The sequence below is a fragment of the Sceloporus undulatus genome, chromosome 4 (genome assembly GCF_019175285.1).
Source record: "Sceloporus undulatus isolate JIND9_A2432 ecotype Alabama chromosome 4, SceUnd_v1.1, whole genome shotgun sequence".
NCBI classification, from domain to species: Eukaryota; Metazoa; Chordata; class Lepidosauria; order Squamata; family Phrynosomatidae; genus Sceloporus; species Sceloporus undulatus.
The window spans coordinates 115,023,820-115,047,861 of NC_056525.1; the positions used below are offsets into that span (position 1 = coordinate 115,023,820).

Below are 24,042 nucleotides of genomic sequence, written 5' to 3' on the forward strand. Positions count from 1 at the left end.
CCCATTCCATAGTTTTATATTAAACTGTATCTGTACCAAATGTAAATTATTTTAACTGTAATTTAAATGGAGTAGAACATCCTTTCAGTTCAGTAGTTTTTAAAATTGGAAGAATATTAAATATTGTACAGCAAAACTGAGACTTTGTGTCAAGAAAACATGTCTTTCTAGGACACTGTCAATAAGATGTAAACAGCTCAAGTTAGAAACAGATGGCATTTAAACTACTTTAGGTGTGATATGCAGAGACACACATCTAATACTGGAAATATGAAAGTTATATGAAAAGCATTTATGAATATTATGATATGAAAATGTTGCCCTTGCTCCAACTGCTAGGATGTTCAAGCCAATTAGTGGCAACACAAAAGAGACAAGTGGCTGGCTGAATTTTTGTGGCTTCATTTTCTATCCTTTCCCAAATATGATAACTGAAAGGGTGGAGTGCCCACAGTCTAAATTCATATTAAACAGGGGCTCATCTTTCCCCCAATAATCCCAACCAACATGTTCTGTGTGTTTATACATTAGTGGAACCCCAAAGCTTGCATGACTCATTCCCTAACCAGCACCTGCGTTCATGACTGATATCAGAAATCACTCTGATAAATGAAAAATAAAAACAGAATATGGGAGCAAAAAGGGAAGGGAGGGTAAAAGGGGAGGATGGGGGGAGTGTAGGGAGAGAGGGTAGAAAAGGCTCCTTATAACTGTCCTTTCTCTTTTAACAATTTGCTGGACTGGGAACCTTTTTCCTGACAGCACTCACAGGATTTGTCAGCTTCCCTTTCCTTGGAAAAAATTGGGATTAGCCTCCATCTTAATGTCCCTGCTAAAGGCTAAATGTCTCACAAAACTACAATTCCCAGAATTCCACAGCATTGAGCCATGGCAGTTAAAGCAATGTCAACCTGGATTATTTCTACAGTGTGGTGCAGCCGTAGTCTCCATTACATGGAAACCAGGCAATCTCAGTAACTGGTATTATTCATTATCAGTGGTGCTACATAGATACCATATAAAACAAACGTCAGTTACATTTGATACTTTAGCTCTTTAAAATATAAAAAACTCCAGAAATGTAAAGTTCTCAGATAATGGAGAGGGACTAGGTCTTTTTCTCCTGCAGAGCAAGTTAATTTTTTTATTCTGTTCCCATAAAGCTCCTTCTCTCACCAGTACTCTGCATATAACAATGATATTTTCACTATTTTCTCCATGATTAACAATCAGTATCACCAACTAGTAATTTATTTTTAAAAGTCAAGTAACCTAAAACTTGCCATCTTTTACAAACTGGATATTAAGCAAATTACATATTATAACAATTAATATATACTGTATTTTCAATATGGACTTTACAAACTCTGATGTAAAAGCAAGAATTTCTTGAGAAGATATCAGGGTTAAGATGAGTTGCATGAAGAATATACAAGTAAAATGGCTCTTTCATTGAGTGAAACACATGACATTCAAAAAATTCACCTATTGTGATTTTGCAGTATGTACTAGGTTTTGTGATATTTATGCATAATAAAATTAAAATGTGATAGCATATCAAGCTGACAGACGCTGTCTAGATTCAAGTAAGAACATCACAAAGTTGCTCATCAACAAGTAAGAGTGGACAGAGCACATGAAGTAGAGATTTTATTTTGGGTCATACAAGACTACCCAGTAAAAACAAAAAAAGCAAAAAGCAAAAACAAGCAAACAACAACAAATTAAAAAATGAGTAGATTCTGGGAAATGATACAAGACAGTATATTAAATAGCTTGTGGTACTTATTCAATGCAGAGATGTGCTTGAATTACGATAAATAAATATCTAAAAAATACCTAGGGAACAAGAAGATGTAGGATTAGAGATAGAAGATAACTGATTAAAAATACACCCATCAATTTGATCACCATCATAAACACACTTTCATTTTATCCATCCAGTGCTGTACTGACACTGGATATGCATCCTCTACTGAACAGAAGCAAAAGCACTAAGCTTTCTGGCTGCCTTCAGATTTAGTCCAAACGAATGCAAACCATCACGTGGGACCCAGCCAAGCAATGACGTGAAATTCTGCTCTGTCAGAGGACAGCATCTGTCAAAGCTCACATTTAAACTGCCGCTTTTCTGTGCAGCAGCTGAGGAACTATGGATTGGATTTTGCAGAACAAAACCCTCAGCTAACCCCCCCCCCTCGTCGCCTTCAAGTCATCCCTTTTGGTTACTGCCTAGCAACAATGAAGGGAGAAGGGTAAATCCCATTATCAAATGCAAGCGAACAGCTCCGGATTCTAGCTCTTGCTGCTTTGCCTGGCATCGCCACTAGAAATATGGATACTGAAGAGAGAACACAGTACTGCATTGTCCAACAAGGGAAACACCAACAGTAAAGGCTTCAATGCTTCCATTGTCAGCAGCAGACAACGCCGGTCAGAATGGAAGCAATAAGTGCTGCTTCCACCTCTTGAAAGATGACCAGAGGAAAAGCAAGGCAAGCATGCTGGTGAGCACGGAAGGTAGCAGAGCAGGAAACATACAGATGAACACACTGGATACCTTGAAAAGCAGTCGCAGGCAGCAGGCTGCTGGGGGAGGAGATGTGCGCATGGTCTATAACATCTTTTTGGCTTAAAGGATGGCGTGCCAAAATTACTTGCAGTGGGCATAATCTCACCACAAATGGCCTGACCAAGGAAGGTATGTCAAATCATTGCATGGTATTCCATTAAACTGCATATGCCAATAGCAACATATAGAGCATTATTTATTTCTCATCCCTCCTCCTTTCCCAAAGCTGGAGCTAATGCTTCCATGAATGGCAAAGGGGTGAAAGGATAAAAATGAAGGAAGGACTCTAGGGGATGCCACTGCATTTAAATTTCTCTGTTATTAAATCCATTCCTTGTATTCAATATTCAAATGTGAAGGCTCAGAAGGACTGGGAAACAAGGAAGAGGGGTTAAGGGGGATAACGTGGCTATCTCTACCAGCAGTATAGTCACAGGAAATTTAACTTTTCATTCTCTTGTTTTAAAAAATAATCAGTTAATCAAACTAGGTCAGATTTAATCCTTAGCTACTGTAATTTTGAAACACTAATAACATAGCTACAGTGTGAGAGGCATTGGGAGCCAGCAACACAGACTAGGCAGTCATACTGCTACTTCCATACCACCCTGAGCCCTTTCAGTATTTTCTTTATTCCCTCAGTCTATAACACAGAAATGTCATCTAATTAATGTTATCAGCAATATCTGGCTTCACCTACACACACTTAAACACACACCCTTCAAAAGCGTTTCAGACAGAATGACAGTGATTTGAGCCCTGTGCCCCAGTAACATAATTACTGTATCTAGATATCATAAGTAATACCAATACCTAATGGTTATTAGGATATCAGAAGAAAGTCTCAATAGCTTCTATCAAGATAAAGTGTCTGTCACATCACCCCAAGTTCTACCTAGTATGTGATGTTTTGGTCATTTAACCATTAAAAAGCAGGTACTATAGCCACATTAACACCATTTCCAGGCATTTAAGCTTGGTAGCTTTGTACAGAATGCTCACCAGCGAAGAACTGATAGGAAACTCAGGTTACTTATCTGCAGTAAAAATTTAAGACCTGAATCTATAGCAGTTTAATAGTCCTTTAGTGCCTGAGTGCTTCTCTTCAAAAATCTACCCAACAAACAATACTAAATCATTAAGGAGTGTTAAACATAAATGTGCTTTCTTTGCCCAAGGCAAAACTAACAGACAATAAAACTACTATAAATGCAGAGAAAGGCTGGTTCAAAAACAAAGCACTTTGAAAAGAAGAGAGACTACCAGAGGAGAATTCTAGCAATTGAAATATGTGAATGCAAATGCAGTTACTGAAACATTAATGTCAATGTTTCAAAATATAATTCTAAAGAAATCTCACTGAAAAACTTGCACTGGTTATTTCATATATTTTTGCAAGAACTGCTGAGATTTTTAAATGACTGACCAACACTTTTTCCCTTTCTTTTAACGTATTGAGGAGATGATATCAGAACTGGCATAAGGCCCTGCATCATTAAGCGGTATTCAGTGTTTCTACTCGGTCTTAATTGTTTCTGGTTCTCAAGAAAATGCAGGCAAAGAGCACAGAAGTCAATACTAATACTAATGCTAGCCCATTGTGAGCATGAGGAACTGGAACTAAAGCAGGAAACTAGTATACAAGTTTATCTTTGTGAATTTAGGCCGGAATCCACAAAGGCCCCTTTCAGGGCATAAACAGAGTGCAAGAGAGGACTTCCTTGGCTTCATCCCCATTGAGCTCCTCTGCAGTGGCTTTAAGGGGACACCAGGTGCTGGAAAAGCTGAAATAGATGTATGTAACATCAGAGATAGTCCTTGGATCCCTAGCCACGATAATTTTATATTATGATTGGAAACCAACCAGTTATTGAAATTTCATATATCAATTCATTTGCCTTAGTATTACATTCCAATGGCATGCTGAGTATATCTACTATGGGAAACTAGACCACACTCAGAAGATACGAAGTATTAGTGTAACACAATATAGATATCACATTATTAAAATTACAGCACTCTTTAACTGCCACCAACAAAGTTATGCTATAATAAGCCTCAATACTGTATATAATTTGAGTTTAAATACATGCTATCAAAATTGGTGAAATATTAAACCCATTTATAAGAATCTAACAAGGAGACACGATGGACACAGCGATAATTGTCAAAAACAAAATATCAACTAATTCTGTACAATCCTAAACCAGCTGAGAATAATATGCCAGTAAAACCGATTATAAATATACAACAGCTTTAGCAAATAGAATCCTCGTTGTAGTTGCAGTGCACTGATATTAGTTCTACACTTTATAGAGATTAGAAACAACTCTCTTCAACACACCATACGTTTCCCATGTACTATGGCTCCATCCAGTTGTAATGTTAAAAATTGAGCCTAATGTGATTAATCCATTTTTGCATTCAGCAAGGAACTGTATATATATATTTAAAATCATTTGATTTCATTAACAGGACTTTCAAAGTAAAAAAAATACTATTTACAAAGCTGTTACTCAAAATGTTAGATTTATGATCAACTACATGAAATTTTACCAATTATTTCACAGTGGGAATTAGAACTGTCGCAATGTCTCTTTTATCTAAGTCTTCCACTCATCTTAAAGGTGTGTACGTACTTTATAAGATCAGATAACCCAGTTTTAATAGTAATTCATAGCTTATTTATGTCTCCATTGACAACAGGGCTGAGGATCTAAATGCATATCTCAGAAACTACGTAGAGATATACTGCTGCATACTACAAGCCAAAGCTGACTCCTCACCAGCTCCTTCTAGTGGTAGCTAATAAGATGAACTACAGCTTTTGTTTCAAATCACATAATACTCAAGTATTTGCAATGAGTTGTACTACCACATAGAGGCCTCTAATTTGGTTCACTTGAAATGTTAAGGATTTTGATTTCCCTCTGCATTTATATTTAGAATTTTAATGCAAGTATACTGTTGAAGTTTCACTTAGTGTAACTGCATTTTGTGTTCGTTTTGAGCCACCCTCCTTAATAATTTAAGATTTCTCAGTTTCAGTGTCAGTTTTTCACAATGAGAACTATATACGAAATACGTGATTACTCACGCAGCACACCACTGTTTTAATTTTTAAAAAATAATCCAAAAACTAGCTTTGAGAAACAGCAAAATAAGTCAAAATAAATTACATAATAACTTTATTTTTTTAAAAAAAAGCTCTCACTTCAGCCTAATTTCATTCCTATTCATAACCCCAGAGTTTTTAAGTAAATTAGAACAAATTGAAAATAAAATCACAAATGAATGTATATCATGTGGTTAGAAGCTCATTTGAAAGAAGATGAGGTTAAGTTTTAATATGCAGTATCATTAAAGTACCATAGAATCACAGAATCACAGAGTTGGAAGAGACCTCAAGGGCCACTCAGTCCAAACCCCTGCCATGCAGGAAGTCACAATCAAAGCATCTCCAACAGATGGCCATCCAGCCTCTGTTTAAGCCATGTTGACTTCCCTTTTGAATGCCAAAGGGGAAGAACATGAGACAATATATTATATAGTTGGGATTATAGTTCACATTTTATACAAACTCCATCTTCTAAATTGAATACTGCTTCACAATTTTAGGATTATGAAACAAAACAAAATTGCCCATATAAAATTCAGTGATTTAATCCCAAGTAAGTATTATTCTATTCCTGCTATTTATTCAGTATTTGCATGTACTGTACATATTTTAAAATCTCCAATGAATTACAAAAGCGATAATCACTTTAACAATACAACATAACTATACAGTACTTGAGCATAACAAAATCCAACAAAGAAAATAATCTCCTGTTCTAGACAGAATGGTTAAAGAGCACTCTGGGTGAATCAAAGTGTTTGAGGATACTGCAGTGATTTAAGTGGGCCCTGAAAATTAATTTTGACAGGCACATCTTTGCATTGACTTTCTGAACACAGCAGGGGCCAATGGAAACAAGCCAGGCAATGTACTGTGACTAACAGAACTCCGCCACACTCAACCTTGCACCGTCTGTCCAACCACCAATACATGATCACTTTGCAAAAAAGGCCTCCAACTGTGAGCCATAGTACCTACTGCATATCAAATCAGTTTTAATTAAAGCCAATAAACTTTCCATCTGGCACTAAGACCTTTACAACTGGCCTTTCCCAAGAACCTCACAGCCATCTTACATTTGCTGTAGTCACTCTCACATTTTTAAACATAAGCAAGCTTTTTTAAACAGCACAACAAGAAATCATATGGGGTAAAAGTGGAAAACCATGGTATTAAAAGCTATTCTTTTAAAAGTTAGCAACCATAGTTAGGGGTTCAATGGCAAATACAGAAGGGTTCTCAGAAGACTGAATATTTGAAACCCCAAGCAAATAGTTTCATTTTGTATTATGGATTTACTCCTTACGCACACACTTATATACACAACAAGCAACAACCATATGTAGATGAACATAAGAATGTTATTGGCTTAAGAAAAAACAGAACGGCAAAATAATGAAAAGTTGTGATATGAGTTTGAGGACTTTATAAAGTGACTTTGTCAAGGAACTGTCTCAGACTCTCCTTCTAGCTGTTACTTGGGAAGACATGATCAACACTTGTTGTTGTTGGGTGCCTTCAAGTCATTTTTTACTTATGGCAACCCTAAGGAGGACCTATCACAGGTTTTTCTAGGGCTGAGAGGGTGTGCCTCACCCAAGGTCACCTAGTGGGTTTCAACAGCCAAGCAGGAAATCGAACCCCGATCTCCAGGATCCCAGTCCTATGCTCAAACCACTACCCTACTTGAGTATATAGAATATGAAAATTATAATGAGTATTAATCTTAAAACTTGCCTCTTATTCCTGCGTGCAATAAGAGGAAGGGCAAATGTTGGAAGTGTATTTACTAAACATTTTTTTAAAACTTTTGCAGGACAAATCATTCACTAATGATCTGCCTACAAGATGAATTTCAAGGAATAGCAGTGGATTAAAAAAAAGAAATACTCACCCACAATCATCTCCACATTCCATTATTGGATATCTACAACATGCTTCAGTGGAGGAGGAGGCATTGCTGCTTTGCTAAGATGACCTGGAATACCAAACGGTCCCTGTTTCGTACTCACTTCATTGGCTTACTCTCTCTTGTGTTTCTTTTTGCTATATTTCTATTCTTCAATCACCATGACTGGCTGCCCGGGAGAGCTGGATTCAAAGAGAACCCTGTGGCTTACACTACACGGGGATTTAGATCGACGAGAAGCGAAACAAACCACAGCTCTTTGAGGACCATTTGGAAAGACGCAGCTCCTCAAACCCTCAGGCCACAGACTATTACTAATTCCAACAACACAGAATTGTCACCTCAAGGAGTTACTGGTTTAGAGAACACGCTCAGTGCCAATGGGAGTATTTACAATGCGAGAGGTACAGGACATCCAACTTCATATCATTTTAAGTATATCATCAATGAGCCTGACAAATGCCAGGAGAAAAGGCCATTTCTAATACTGCTCATAGCTGCAGAACCAGGCCAAGTGGAAGCTCGACAAGCTATCAGACAAACCTGGGGAAATGAGAGCTTGGCACCTGGGATCCAAATTGTTCGGATTTTTTTACTGGGTTTAAATATTAAGCTAAATGGATACCGTCAGAGAGCCATCTTAGAGGAAAGTAGACAATATCATGATATTATCCAACAAGAATACTTAGATACTTACTATAACTTGACAATCAAAACACTTATGGGGATGAACTGGGTGGCCACCTACTGCCCAAATGTTCCATATGTTATGAAAACTGACAGTGACATGTTTGTCAATACAGAGTATTTAATACACAAGCTTTTGAAGCCAGAATTGCCTCCCCGGCACAAATACTTTACGGGCTATCTAATGAGAGGGTATGCACCCAATCGGAACAAAGACAGCAAGTGGTATATGCCACCTGATCTTTATCCAAGTGAACGCTACCCAGTATTCTGTTCTGGGACTGGCTACGTGTTTTCTGGAGATTTAGCTGAAAAAATATTTAAAGTCTCACTGAGTATCAGACGTTTGCACTTAGAGGATGTGTATGTGGGCATCTGTCTTGCCAAGTTGCGAATTGACCCGATGCCCCCACCCAACGAGTTTGTCTTCAATCACTGGCGGGTTTCTTATTCCAGCTGTAAATACAGTCACCTAATTACCTCCCATCAGTTCCAACCCAGTGAACTGATGAAATACTGGAACCATTTACAACAGAATAAGCACAATGCCTGTGCAAACACAGCAAAAGAAAAAGCAGGCAAATATCGTCATCGTAAATTGCACTAGTAGGGAACCGCCTCCTAAATGTATTCCTTGTGCAATTTGTAAAAAAAAAAGGAAAGGAAAAGAGGGGGGAAATGGCTAAAAGCATGTACAGTGGGGGAAATGCTGTGCTTAAGTAGGACAATATTTAAGATCAAGCACTTACTGTTTGAAAATTATTTTTTTAATTTAAAAGGGGGAAAAATTCTAATTCTTGAAAATAGTATTATGATGGAAGTATTAATCAAAAGATTTTCAAAATGGGATCAAGATATTTGTGTTAATGTGCAATAATAAGCATGCACAGTTTGGTGGTACAATTGCTATTTTATGTGCCAATAAAATTAATTGCGCTAATATTCCACATTAACTTTCTTTTTTCTTTCTTAAAAAACTGAACTTACTCCTACTTTTTCCAACAATGACCTCTAACTTTAGTACAAATAAGGTAATTAAAAAATGTACATGTCATTTTCAAATATATCTTGTATAGAAATGTGGGTTCTTCCCAGGGGCTATGCAGTTACAGCTTTTTCTCATATGATATTATGGTTCCCCTGTTTCAACACAAATCTAGGTTCTTGATATAAGAAAACTGGCCAACTGGGATGCAACATTTCATACCTATCATAACTTGGGTCACTGAAATATCCTTAGTAAGGAGTTATATTTTAAAATAATGATAGCAAGTGCAAATGCACATGTCATGTGGCAACATATCATCCTATCCTGGAACTTTATACCTATTGATTAATTTGTTGTTTTACTTGCTATATTTTGAGTTGTCAAAACTGAGGGAGGAGGGGAGGAGGCAGTTAAAATATAGTGGAAATATATCCTGAGGTCAAAGGGCTGCACTGAAATATTTTTATTTGTAAAATATGTTACATTCAGCTTTTTTAAAAAAAATGTGATGAGCATGATATACTTCTTTTCTGCACTGGTCTATCTATGCAGTTTATAGTGTGATAACAGATTTCTTTCACAAATAATTACTCCAACTAGGTAATATGGAGTATACAGTCCTGATCCTATGCTCCACTATCCAATCCCATAATATTAGAAGCAATCAATTAGTTTCCATGCTGACATTCCAAATGAGTCCCATAGAATGGAAACAACTACCACTGCTTCTGTGCATCACTGTGCACATGTCAATGTTCTTGAGTGACACACCCTGCATGATTCCTTATATAATATCAGGGGGAAACATGGTTCCTGGATACATCAACAGTACCCTCAATCTCCCTTTCCTACGAATAAAGGAACATGACTATTTATCAATGGCATATAGGGAAGAGATGCATAAAACCTTTCTGCTGCAACTATGGAGGGCCTGCAAGTTCTGTTCAGCAAAATTTGCCCTTAATATTAAATCACTGCTCAGTTTCTCATAATCATACTCTGCTCTTATATACAGTCGGCCCTTCTCATACACTGATTTTTTTTAATTTATTGAAAAAAATTAAAATTGTACAATAGATTGTATAATACATGTACGTTCAAAAATTTCTTATACACTGATTTTTTATACACGGATTCAAGCATTCACAGTTTGAAAGTGTTCAAAAAGGATAACTTTCAAATATCAAACCTTGAGTTTCCATTTTTTATAAGGGACACCATTTTGCTATGTCATTATATTTAATGGGACTTGAGAATCCACGGATTTTGTTATATACGGGGGATCTTGGAACCAAACCCCAGCGTATAATAAGGGTCCACTGTATGATATGCTTTGCTAGAACTTGCTAGGCAAAAAAACCTTTACCTAACCATGGAATTCTACTTTGCAGTCCTAAAGGTCTCCCCAAAATGTATCCTTCAGATGAGCTCCACCCTCTCTATAGACATTCTCCAGACTTTTTTTTAATTGCACTGTAGTATCCATAACATGGATTGAAGCCAAATTATCAACCAAATTTTAAGCAAATCGATACAGTTGTCTACTACACTATGTTAGCATAAGCGTTCTCAAAAGGTACAGAACAATTAATTTTAAAAATTCAGAACCTTTTATCGCAGAGTGAAGTTTGAATACCAGCTGTTACTCAACATTATGTGAAATTCTCAGACTTGAACATATAATACAGTCACCCCTCCCAATTTGCAGGGGGATCCATTGTAGAACACATAACTTCCGTGAAAATGGCAATTCACAAATATTTGTGTCCCATTGAAAAGAGTGGTGCATAAGGGCACGCACCACCATTTTATCCCTCCTCACTTTTCCCTCCCACGAAGAGCGAGAATGCAGACGCCAAGTTCACAAAAAGGGAGGGACAAGTATACTTGCATAAAACAGATATCTAAATCTGCCTTTTATTTTTAATGCTTAACTCACCAAATAAGGTATTCTGTTCACAGAAAGCCTCCAATAAAATCACTGTACCATTTCCCATATTTTGCTGTTTAGCAAGGAATACTTCAGAAGATGCAAAGAATCAGAAAACATAAATAAAAAAGGTATATCATATATATGAGCTTTTCAAATTAATTGGCATGTGCCCATCATCTTTCTCAAGAGATCCTGCCATATGGGCTATGAGTCTCTTCCTCCTCATGATCAATCTATCTGCCCATGTCTTCAGAACTCCAAAGTAAGAATCACAATTTTGAGCCCAGTTTGGGAAGAAATTGCTTTGCTGTTCCACAGTGAGCATTTGTGGTGATTGAACAATCAGCTCATTAAAGACAAAGCAAGCTACAGAGGGTGATTTTTTTAAACAAACAAACAACACCATTAAAAAGTGAAGTACTGAGAAATATTGACTGCACTCACACAGTTTATAAATACTGATTACACTCACATATCTTTGGATTCACAACTGAACAGAAGACTGGCAACAATATTCTCTTCTTGGTCCCCAACCACAAAATTTCCCTTCTCTCCACTGCACAAATTATTTTTTTTCTTCCAGCACAAAAGTTGTACACTAGGAGATAACCACAAAACAAATATTTTCTGTCAAAAAAGCCTTCTGTTCTCAATGAGACTTACTATCAAAGACACTGTTTCAGTGCAATCTGATCATCAGATTCTGACAACTACCAAAATTATATTTTACAAAACAAAAATTCAAATATTTTATTTACTGATGTAACTGAAAACTAATTAAATGTACTTAATAGTAAGCAAAACTAGCTTAGCCTGATAGGATTCTTTGTAAAAGCAAAAATGACAGCTCAGTCATAAAACTAACTAAATCCTAACTACAAGAGATTGCTCTAAATGTGAAAAACCATAATGGCAAACTTGAAGAAGAAAATGGAAAATATCAGCAGGAGGAAGAAGCAAAGATTGCTCTACTCCTTGGCTAATAGAAACATCTTCCTGTCTCAGTAGGATGTTTCTACTAGTGGCACTTGGATACCACTCAAACGAATAAAAGGGTTAGCTACTGAAGTTCTAGTTATGTCATTGGGAGACCAATTCAGCTAACATATTCTAAAAGCCATGTTGTCAGCACTAGCTTCTCTTTCAATAAAAGTAATGATTAGAAGTGTGCTTAAAGAAAAGTAAGAACCTGGAGTTCCAGTGCTACTGAAGACATATAACAAATTATTATTATTATTATTATTATTATCATCATCATCATCATCATCCCATTTCTCTGGTTGGATTGAGGCGGCTTACAACAGGAATAAAATACAATACAGAATAAAATCCATTATCCTTCCCTCCCACACAACAACTTAAAAATTCCCAAATAACAATAATAAAACAATATCCAATGATTAAAAGCGATAAAACCAGAACAAGTAGATGGAAATGCTGGGGTATTGTATATGGGAGTCCATATCAGCGGGGGCCAAGTGAACTAATCAGGGAAGGCTTGTTGGAAGAGATCCGTCTTGACAGTCTTTTTAAAGCTGTCAAGATTACTGATGTTCCAGATCTCCAACACACCATTCCATATAAATGGAATGAAAATGCCCTCTGGGTAACCGCAGACAGTCTGGTCTTTATTGGCTGCAGTAAGTTCTTCCCAGAGGACCTAAGTGTGCGGGGTTGATTGTACAGAGGTAGGCGATCCTGCAAATAGGTTGGATCCAAGCCGTGAAGGGCTTTATAGGTCATTACCAACACCTTGTCCTGTGCCTGGAAACTAATGGGCAGCCAGTGAAGAGATTTCAGTATAGGTATTATATGTCACCTCTGGCTGTCCCAGTGACCAACCTGGCTGTCATATTTTGAACAATTTGAAGTTGCCAGATTAGGTACAAGGGTAGGCCCATGTAGAGCGCATTACGGAAGTCGAGTCATGAGGTTACCAGCACATGTGCCACCGTTTCTAGGTCCCCCAGTTCCAGGAAAGGACACAGCTGGTGTAGCAGCCGAAGCTGATAACAAGCACTCCTTCACCTGATTTGACATCAGGAGCAACGAGTCTAGGAGCACTCCCAAGCTGCAAACACAATCCTTTAAGGGGAGTGTGACCCCGTCCAGGATGGGCTGACTTACTCCTACACCTGGGTTAGGGTCCCAACAGCGAGTACCTCTGTCTTATCTGGATTCAGTTTCAGTCTGTTTTTCCTCATCCAGTCCATTACCGCTTTAAGGCATTCATTGAGAGGAGAGATGCCATCCTTGGTCAAGATTGTCGTCCAATGCATGGAGAGATATATCTGCCCCATATCTCCAGATGATCTCTCCCAATAGCTTCATATACATATTGAATAATAATGTATGGCACCTTGAGGGATGCCAGATTTAACTTCTCTTTTTGAAGAGCAACTGTCCCCAAGCATCACCCTTTGGAATCTACCTGAGAGTTAAGATTGGAACCACTGCAATGCAATGCCCCTGACTCCCAACTCTCCTAGGCACTCAAAAGCTGCTGAGAGGTCCAAAAGTACCAACAGGGTCACACTCCCCCTGTTGATATTCAGACGAAGATCATCGACCAAGGCAACCATGGCAGTTTCAATTCCATATTCTGTCCTAAAGCCAGTTTGAAATGGATCCAGATAATCAGTTTCATACAAAACTACTTAGAGTTGAAGGGCAACAGCTCTATCAATTACCTTGCTCAGGAACAGAAGATGTGAGACTGGTCTGTAACTGTTCATGTCCAAAGGATGTAAGGAAGTTTTTTTCAGAAGTGGTTGTTAAACTGCTTCCTTTAAACATGATGGAAACTGACTTTCCCCAAGAAATGCATTAATAACGTACTTCAATACTAAGTTAAAAAATAAGTTTCAATACTTCAAACTAATGTAATAGTGTTCTTGCCACTGTTCTTTTACTATTATAAAGTAAATTGAAAGATGAAGTTTTGCACCATGTTGCAGGACGGGATGCAGACTGTGGAATTACGAATTCAAATTCCTGCTCAGCCATAAAGTGCATTAATTGAGTCTGTCTCAATCTAACCTATCTGATTGCTATAAAGATTTTGTTTAGAATTGGGCAGGGGGGTTAAGCTCCTGAGTGGAATAAACTAAATAAAAGTTAGATATAATGGTAAAGCAACCAGTCATTAGCTGTCTCTGCTTGTCATACACATAAAAGATTGTTTAATATTAACCTAGTTTTCAATTAGTCTTTATTCACAGGAAATTAAAAAAGCTCAATCTTTGGGACAAGGCTGACTCTTTAAGATAAGATAGTTGCAATGATCATGCTGTAAAACAGATATAGTTCCTAATATCTCAAGGACGTGTATGCTCTGGCAGGATATACACAAAACTATGGTTTTAAAGGCACTGATGGTGGGTGAAACCGATAATACAGTTATCTGTAGACTATCCCTTCTCTAAACTGCTTGGGGCCAGAAGTGTTTTGGATTTTTAAAGATGTTGCAATATTTGCATATACATAATGAAATATCATGGAGATGAGATGCAAGTCTTCATCTACATCTTATACACACAGCCTCAAAGTAATTTTCTACAATATTGTTAATAATTTTGTGCATGAAAAAAATTGTGAATACTGAACTATCAGAAAGCAAAGGTCACTCTCTCTGCCACCAATGAAAAGGCATTGAAGCATTTTTTATTTTAGATTTTCAGATAAGGGATAATTAACCTATACCACAAAATGGGGTGGGGGGGCTCTATATTTAGTTAATACAGGATGCCCCTGCTTAGCTGACAGGTCAAGGACCACAGAACTGTCAGAAAGTGGAATTGGTTGAAAAGTGGAAATCGAGGTTTGTGGTTTTTTTTTACCTTGCAAATGTGTTTTGACTGCCAAAAAACATAAATAACACACTATGCATCACTCTTTAATGTGTGCAAAAACTAAATGAACATAACTATATAAATTAAATAAATTAACACAGTACTGTATATTTCTTGGTCAGACTAGATGGCCCTTGGATTTCTCTCCTATGTGGGTCAGACTGCATGACCTTCGGACTGCTTTCCAGCATGGGTCAAACTAGATGACCCTCAAATTCCTTTACCATTGGGACTGGACTAGATAACCCTCAGACATAACAGGTGAGTTCCAGTAATTCAATTTTGTGAGACATTGAACAAAGACTCATTGAGCACTGGTGCCATAACAAACTACAATTCCCAGAATTCCATAGCACTGAGCCATGGCAGTTAAAAGTGGAGTCAAACTGGATTATTTCTGCAGTGTGGATGTAGCCTCAGGTATGTGAACAAGGACTTTCCGCTCAATCTACTAATCATTTTAAAAAGTCTTCCACTGCATTATATTTGGATTGTATTTTAAGTTAATGAGATAAGCTAACTTTTCATTCTACCTTGCTACTGAATACCATTTCAAGATACTGTAGCTTACCCTCACTATACATAACCCATGATACCATTTAACCAGTAGTTACACAGTCTAGTAGATCTTTCCTATATATAAGAACACAGGTGGCTGAAAAAAGAAAGCTATTATTAACTCTAACTAGCCTTTATTTCATTAGGACAATCCTGTTCTCCAGAGCGCAAGGAGACAATTATGTTCTTAAATGAATTGGAATGCCGAATTATTATAGGCTATTTTCACATTTCTATTATATATGCAACCAATTGCAAAAGGATGTAATGTTCAGTGCAATACAGTAATTCTAACTCACTAAAATTCTCTGAATTGAGTAGATCACTGAAATGTTACTTCAATCCAGATCTACCAAGTATACATTGAGCCCTTGGTATCTGCTGGGATTTGGTTTCAGGACCGCCCATGGATATCAAACTCCTTGGATGCTCAAGTCCCATTAAATACAATGGATAGTAAAATGGTGTCCCTTGTATAAAATGAAAAAAACAAGGCTTGCTTTTTGAAATATGTGTGTGCGCGCACGCACACACACGCATCCATTCCAAGCTGTGAATGGCTGAATTTGTAGAAAAAAGGATCTATAGATATGGAGGGCCAGATGTAATTCATTTACTAGGATTTGAAATTCTGGTGCTCATTGGTTCTTTTCATATTACAGTTTCCATAATTCCTGGCAATGTTGGATAGAGCTGACAGGATCAGTAGTCTGAAAATCTGGAGGGTGCCAAGTTTCCTACACTGCGGTGTACTAAAGCAAAGGTTAAGAGAGTTATATGGACATTTTGCATCAGGGGCCAAATGAATCACTGGGATTTACAGACGTGTTGATTTACTTTTTTGCAACTGACAGAATGGATCTACTCTGCCTGGGATTAACAGTTGCATATAGGTACCCCACTTGCAGCTACTGAAATCAACTATGTTTGCCTCCCTCAAGACAATATCTACAGTACGTCCCAAGATCAAATAGCACAGGGATGCAGAGAGTTCAGTTCAATTGACTGGTCTTCTGAAATGTTTTGCCCACTCATGTGACATCTACTGTTCCTCTTCCTTGTAAAATACATCATTAATCTTAAGGATCATTCTGAAACCTTGTTTTGAGGGTTGTTGGAAACTGGAGTAAATAGGCAATTATCATTATTTCTTTTATTATTTCAAGGATTAATATCCTGCCTTTCTCCTACAATGGGATTCAAAGACATGAGAATCTTCCAAATCTGAGACTTGCACTAGTGGCAGGACTTTTACCCCTTTCCACCTGCTGCTTTTCCTGGCACTGAAAACACGATCCAGAAGATTTACCTCCCTTTGGAGAAAACTGTTGAAGTATGGGATGGCTGAGTGAGGAGGAGAGCTTGCTCCCTCCATCCTAGATTTGTCTCTTACACAAAAAGAAGTCCAGAGCTGGATGCATTCCATTAAAATCAGACTAAACTTGAATGTATTTCAGTATCCTTTGCTAATACGTTCTTTCATGGTGTTTACAACCCGACCAAGGAAGAGGTCTGTAATTAACTGCAGGAATTCTGCTCATATTCAGAATGGCTGTTTGGATAAAGTGCACATAAGCAATGAGTAGGATTGATGTCAAATGAAATTAATTAGCTACAGAAGCAAACTTAGCCAGATAAGACAAGACATCCTGCTTTCTTAGCATGCATAGACTCTTCCAAATCTATGCATTTGCTTAATCAGGCAAGGAACCTAAAGAAACACGGGAGGGAGAAAGGTAGAAGTCCATTTCTACATCAACTTCTCAGATGGCTTGGCAATTACCATGATTGCAGGCATACTTAACTATACCATGAATAGAAGTAATAGTAGAGAAGGAAAGTGACATAAAAGCCTAATAGTGGGTTGATAATTTCAAAGCAAATCTATACAGAAATCAGTCAATGAACATTAAACTAAAAGGGAGAGGCATGAACACACTAGACCTGCTGTATTTAATGTTCAAGTCCATTTCCATTTGTAGAGAGAAATATTAATTGTACCCTCCATTTATTATGGTGCAGATCAAAGAAATGTAACTTGGCTGGAGAATAGTACCACATTTTCACAGTTAAATGACTATAAAAGGATCTGGCCAAATACTGATATAGATGAAACTACTATGTTGCCTTCATGCTATCACCATGGAAACAGTTATAAGAGCTCTCTCCTAAGTATTTAAAATCTGACAGCCTCACGATATCGCTATCTGAACGATGGTAGGGCCATAGTTGACTTTAGGAGCTAACTGATCTGTAACTCAAAACTGCTGCATATTAACCATTCCCCTCAGGCTACAGTGGGAGTTAAGTCTTATCGACACAGCAACCATGAACATCTTTAGAAACCTGTTAAATTTAAGGAACAAAAAAATAAAAAATAAAAAATGATACAGCCAATAGCTTCATTAGTTCTCACAGCCTTTTTATTTTTTTTAAAAAAACCCAAACCACTAGAAATAAAAGAAATTAAAGAGAAGCATGTCCACGGCAGCCCTCTAAGTAAGGTTTCTTGACCTTAAGTAACAATTTGGCTGAAATGGTGAACGTAAAAATTGTTGACATCTTGATCTGAACCTTAAAAGTCAAGTTGTAAAGGCATACAGGAACTCATTTAGTGGATACGTAAATTCAACATTTCTTAGGGACCAAGTTAAGCAATGAATCCCACAGCATGAATGAAATGAACAAAAATTCAGTGACCATTCTTTAAAAATCTATTAAAAACATAATTCTGGACCCCACGTTTTCTAGACCTCTATGTTTAAGAGGGCGAAGAAACAAAGCTGTGGCTTGTTAATCATTTTTATTGAATTGGAGACCTAATTTCTTTTCTAGAAAGTGATTGGTGAAATAATACCCCCCCCCCAAAAAAACCAAAGAATGGTAGCTTCTTCTTTCCAACAACAGCACGCCTTCACCATACCCATTGCCTAACAGACTCCCTGGCCGAGCTGACACAGCTGGTCTTGGAGCTGGTGTTAGACTCACCCAGGCTTCTGGTCCTGAGGGATCTCAACATCCCCTTTGAGTCCGGCTCATTAGATCTGACAGGTGCAGCTCCAGAGTTCATGGATTCCATGACTACCATGGGCCTGTCCCAATTAGTCTCGGTTCCCAGACATTGTATTGGTAACACACTAGATGTGGTCTTTAGTGCAGACCTGGAATATCCGTGGGCGAAGCTAATTAATACCTCTGTCCTGTCATGGACGGATCATTTCCTGGTCAAAGTGGGACTGAAGGCCACTATCCAGACGTCCCTCGGGGGTGGAGGACCTATTACAATGGTCCACCCTTGAAAGCTGATGGAACTCAAAAGGTTCCAGGAAACCCTAGAGGATTTTATGGTTGGGAATGATGGCGATCCTGTCAATGCCTTGGTTGATTCCTGGAATAATGAACTTACCAGGGCCATAGACAGCATCGCTCCTAAGCATCATTTCTGGCCCACTTCAAACAAAAAAAAATGGTACACCGAAGATCTTCATCAACTAGAGCGCCGCTGGCGGAAACATCAGCATTTGTTTGACAAGACACGCCATAAGAATACATTGGATTCTTATGGAGTGGCAATAGATGTAGCAAAGAATTCTTTCTATCCTACATGTATTACATCTGCAGAGTCTCGTCCAGCAGAGCTATTCAGAGTGGTTAAAGAGTTAACCCAATTGCCTCCCACCCTGAACCCTTTATTAGAACCAACTAAGGCCTGCTGTGATGCTTTTAATAACTTTTTCGCAGATAAAATCTCTCAGATAAGGGCTGATCTTGATGCCGGCATTACCGCAGAAACAATAAGAGAGGTATCCAGTGACTCTGCAGACTGTGTTAAACTGGATCATTTTGAGTTTGTAAATACTGATGAAGTGGACAAGCTCCTTGGAAGTGTAAGGAGAACGACTTGCCCTCTCAATCCTTGCCCATCATGGCTGACCATTCAGGGAAGGGATGCAATAAAAACATTATTACAACTTATAATAAATGCATCCTTCCAGGAGGGAATATTTCCATCTAAACTAAAACAAGTGATAGTAAAGTCACTTTTGAAAAAACGCTCCCTAGACCCCCTGATAAGAAACAACTACAGGCCGGTCCCCCTTCTACCATTCTTGAGCAAAGTGATCGAGAGGACAGTTGCCTTCCAACTCCAGGCTGTCTTGGATGAAACCATTATCTAAACCCATTTCAAACTGGATTTAGGGTGGGATATGGAGTTGAGACTGCCATGGTCACCTTAGTCGATGACCTCTGTCAGGGCATTGGCAGAGGAAGAGTGACCCTGTTGGTGCTCTTAGACATCTCATACCATAGACCATGGGATCCTCATACCATAGACCATGGGATCCAACTGTGTCTCTACCTGGACCAAAAAGACCTTGAAACAGTGGTACACGCACTGGTAATCTCTCATTTAGTTTTCTGCAATGAGCTCTACATGGGGCTACCTTTGTACCAAGTTTGGAAAGTTCAACTGGTTCAAAATGCGGCAGCCAGATTGGTCACCAAACATCTAGGTCAGACCATATAACACCGGTATTAAAATCCCTTCACTGGCTGCCAATCAGCTTCCGGGCGCAAAACGAAAGTGTTGGTTATTACCTTTAAAGCCCTACATGTGTGAGGGAACGCCTCTCCCTACACAAGCCACCCCGCACTCTCAGAACAACTGGGAAGAATTTACTAAGACCAGGTTAATAACAACTTCCCACATAGCGTACACAGCGAAAGCCCCTCTGTTATGGAACAACTTGCCGGAAGAGATCCGTCTCATCATCACTTTAGATGTCTTTAAGAAGGCATTGAAGACGGATCTATTCTGGCAGCCCTGCCCACCCGACCTTTTATAAAGAACGAATAAAAACTCCCACTTCTGGTCATAACTGCATATTTTAGATGATGATTTTATTGCTTGAATTGTATTTTTAAATGATGTCATAGTTTTATTGTAAACATTTTAGAAATTATTATTGTATTATGGTTGTAATCCCGCCTCGATCCATTGGGAGAGACGGGAAATACAAATAAAGTTGTTTATTATTATTATTATTATTATTATTATACGTGGGCTTGGCGTATGTGGCTTTGAGCTTACGCGTATGGAAAGCCCAGGACAAAATAGTGTAAGTGCCAGAAGAGCACATGCAGCACCACACACTTCAGAGTGCAGCCATAGGAATCAAAAGGATTCCAGCATATATGTTTTTTCCCCTATGCGGGGGGGGGGGGGGGCCTCTGGAACAGATCTCCAACTTATAGGAAGGGTCTACTGTATACGTTTTCATTCTGTTAGTATTAAAAAAAATTGTGTTAAATTTTACCATGTGGTGGCTCAGAGTCATTAATTCACAAAATATTCTTAGTATTATTTTTTCCCCTAAAAAATTCTTTAGTCATGCTGAGTTCAGGGCTGATTGAACTGTCACTGATTGAATAATGGCATATTCCCACCAGAAATCTTTTCCCTTATTTTGCTAAAGAGATATGTGATTTGTATCCTTTCTGTGTCAGGAAAGAAATGTAAATTAAGATAATGACTTAGAACAGCAGTTTTCAACCTGTGGGTCGCGACCCCTTTGGGGGTCAAACGATCCTTTCACAGGGGTCGCTTAAAACCATCGGAAAACACATATTTCCGATGGTCTTAGGAACCAAGACACCACTCCTCTATCCATCTCCATGGTTGGGGGTCACCACAACATGAGGAATGGTATTAGGAAGGCTGAGAGCCACTGACTTAGAAGATGACACATGCTTTGCAAATAACCAATGCCAGGGTAGAAAGATGGGTTTGTCAGATCCTGTTTATTCTTTCAGACTTTCGGTGACCACTGTATCATTCTAGACAGGCAGTTCAGATTAGAAAGTGGGGGCACAGTTTAATGGTGGTTCAATTACAACTTGGATTCCAAAAATTAGTGCTCAGCAACTACTGCTTGACATATACGCTATGGGTATCATCTTCTTCCATATGCTTTTTTATAATTACTCCAGAAGAGGGCAAAGTGAATCCCTCCAGAAGTTGCTGGAATGAAACTCCCAACAGCCTTAGGATAGGAATGGTGACAGTGAAGAATGGTAGGCATCTAAAGCCAACAATATCTGGAGGCTACACTTTGCCCACACCTGATTTATATAACTTAAACCACTTCAGAAAGTTACCTAAGGATTCAGTCAGATCCATGAATATGCAAATAGGAATAATGCTATTTCTTTCTTTTATGTCATATACAGTGCGTCCTTTTTTTACACGAGGGATCCGTTCCGGACCCCCCCCCCCCGCGCATAAAAACCCGTATGCTTGAGCCCCATTGAAAGTAATGGGGCTCATGCATGTGGCGGTAGTGCAACAGTGCGCGTGCACCTTGGGCGCGCACCCCATTCAATTAAACGGGATGCACCACCCCTTGCATCCCGCGCAGCTTTCAACATATGCTGAAAACCACGTATAGTGCGTCTGCGTATAACGTGGGCACACTGTAATTCCAGCAAGGCAGAGAAAGACTAACTGGTGGATGGGCGTGGATATGGACTGGATGAAAATCCAATAAACTGTTGCTCTTAGTCAAGAGTTCACCTGCCTGGATGAATTATATTCATCTTGTTTGGAAGGGGAATTTGAGAGATCACTTTGGCATCCCTTCTGTTACTGGAGGCACAGATATCCACTAAGGTACAGAGGGCCAACTTGCTTTGAATAGTTCACCAACTGTGCCCCAAACTGCAAAGAGACAGGCATACCTCAGAAAGCCACATACTTTGAAAAACCTTGTGTTATATGAAGGGTTGCCTCTGAAGACAGTTCAAAAACTGCAATTAATTCAAAATATGACTACTACAGTGCTAATTGGGTATACAATGCTAGTGCTTTCCTAACAGTTCTGACTCCTGGTCAAATTCCCAGCCCAATCTAATATACAATACTGTACAGTATTTAAAGCGATCACAACTTGCTGTCAGGACACCTGAAGGATCATTTCTCTCCATAAAACCTAGCAGTGCTTTGAGCTTCCCCCACCAGCTAAGGTGCAGTAGACAGCTAGAATGGAGAGTACTTTCCTAATGCTCAAAAGGAAATGTTGCTTTATTCTTCTACTGAGCCCTAGTGGTAATAACAGAGTCTCTGGTTTGATTCTAGTATATCTCACAACAATCCGAAATTCAAATCATGTAAGAAGCCAAGACAACTTTCCACTTCAGACTGTCAGTTCCACAATACAGAGTTGGGGTAAAAATCACATGTCCCCACCAAGAAAATCCCAGCACTCCTAGTCAGACTAATAACCAGTACTAACCTTCTGCCTTCTTCTTTTTTATGTATTTTATTTATTTATTTATTGAACTTCTATCCCACTTTTCTCCTAAAATGGGATTCAAGGAGGATCATATATTGTCATTTCTTGACATTGAAACATCCTTCCCACCACCACCCTATGCTCATGTCAACTTAGATATGCTATGGTTTGGAGAAAGAAAGGAAGCGGGGACCCATTTGTACAGAAAGGTATGCATATTCAAAACATATCTAAATTTAAATACATTTATTATATCAGTGGTCAGCAATGCTGCACCCTTGGATTTCAGTGCACCACTAGAGGCTTTCTTTGGCCCTTGCCAAGTTCCAAGGTCTAATTTTTTTAATTTACTTCTCCCTCCTCCCAAGTGATAGCATCATTCCATGCAAAACTGTGATCACCAGGTGCCACCATCTTTGTTTCCCTCTGGACCCATGAGAAGTTGAGATATTCACAGGAAATTAAGGCAGATGGATTCAGGTTAACACTGCACTGCACTCTGCCAAATCACCAAGAAAACGGCGGCGGAGGGCTGGAACCATCTCCACTGGAGAAGGGGGTAGGCTACAAAATTAGGGTGAACAGTACATGCTATTTACTAAAATATTTCCAACCTACCCTATATCAGTACATCTCAGGGTAGTATACAAATCAACTTTAAAGTATACATAGGCGGGGTACAAACTGCCGCTTTGCGGCGCTCCCCCGCCGCCGCCATTTGCTCCGTGCGGGAGCTGCAGCAGCCAAACCGCGCGACTCCCGCACGGAGCAAAAAAGAAGCTCCATTTCGGAGCTTCTTCTTGCGGCGCCTCTATGACGTCGCGAGGCGCCTGGCGTGGACTCGCGACGTCATAGGCGCCGCGACACGTCTGGACGCTGTGCGTCCAGTACGTAAAGATGGCGGTGCCCATGTAGAAGGTGCGCCCCCATCTTGTACGTATAGGATACGTACTAGGGTTAGGGGGGTGCGGAAGCACCGCCCCTTCCTAACCCTAGTACGTATCCTATACGTACTATATGGCGGTGTGTATCCCGCCATAAAAGCATATGATAGCAATAATTGCCAATCTCTTACATCAATGGCTCCCAAACTTTGGTCCTTCGGGTGTTTTGGACTTCAGCTTTAAGAAACAC

The 24,042-nt window shown here is 38.9% G+C and overlaps 2 protein-coding genes across 2 annotated transcripts in view; one reads left to right on the forward strand and one right to left on the reverse strand.

The window, feature by feature from the left end:
- Nucleotides 1-24,042, reverse strand: part of CDC73 (cell division cycle 73) — a 140,519-nt gene that overhangs the window by 43,875 nt on the left and 72,602 nt on the right. The window lies entirely within an intron of this gene.
- On the forward strand, nt 2,107-9,253 carry B3GALT2 (beta-1,3-galactosyltransferase 2). Its single transcript, XM_042461431.1, has 2 exons — nt 2,107-2,701; nt 7,507-9,253. Exon 2 carries the CDS (start codon nt 7,625-7,627, stop codon nt 8,891-8,893), a length of 1,269 nt encoding a protein of 422 aa, XP_042317365.1. The 5' UTR covers nt 2,107-2,701; nt 7,507-7,624; the 3' UTR covers nt 8,894-9,253.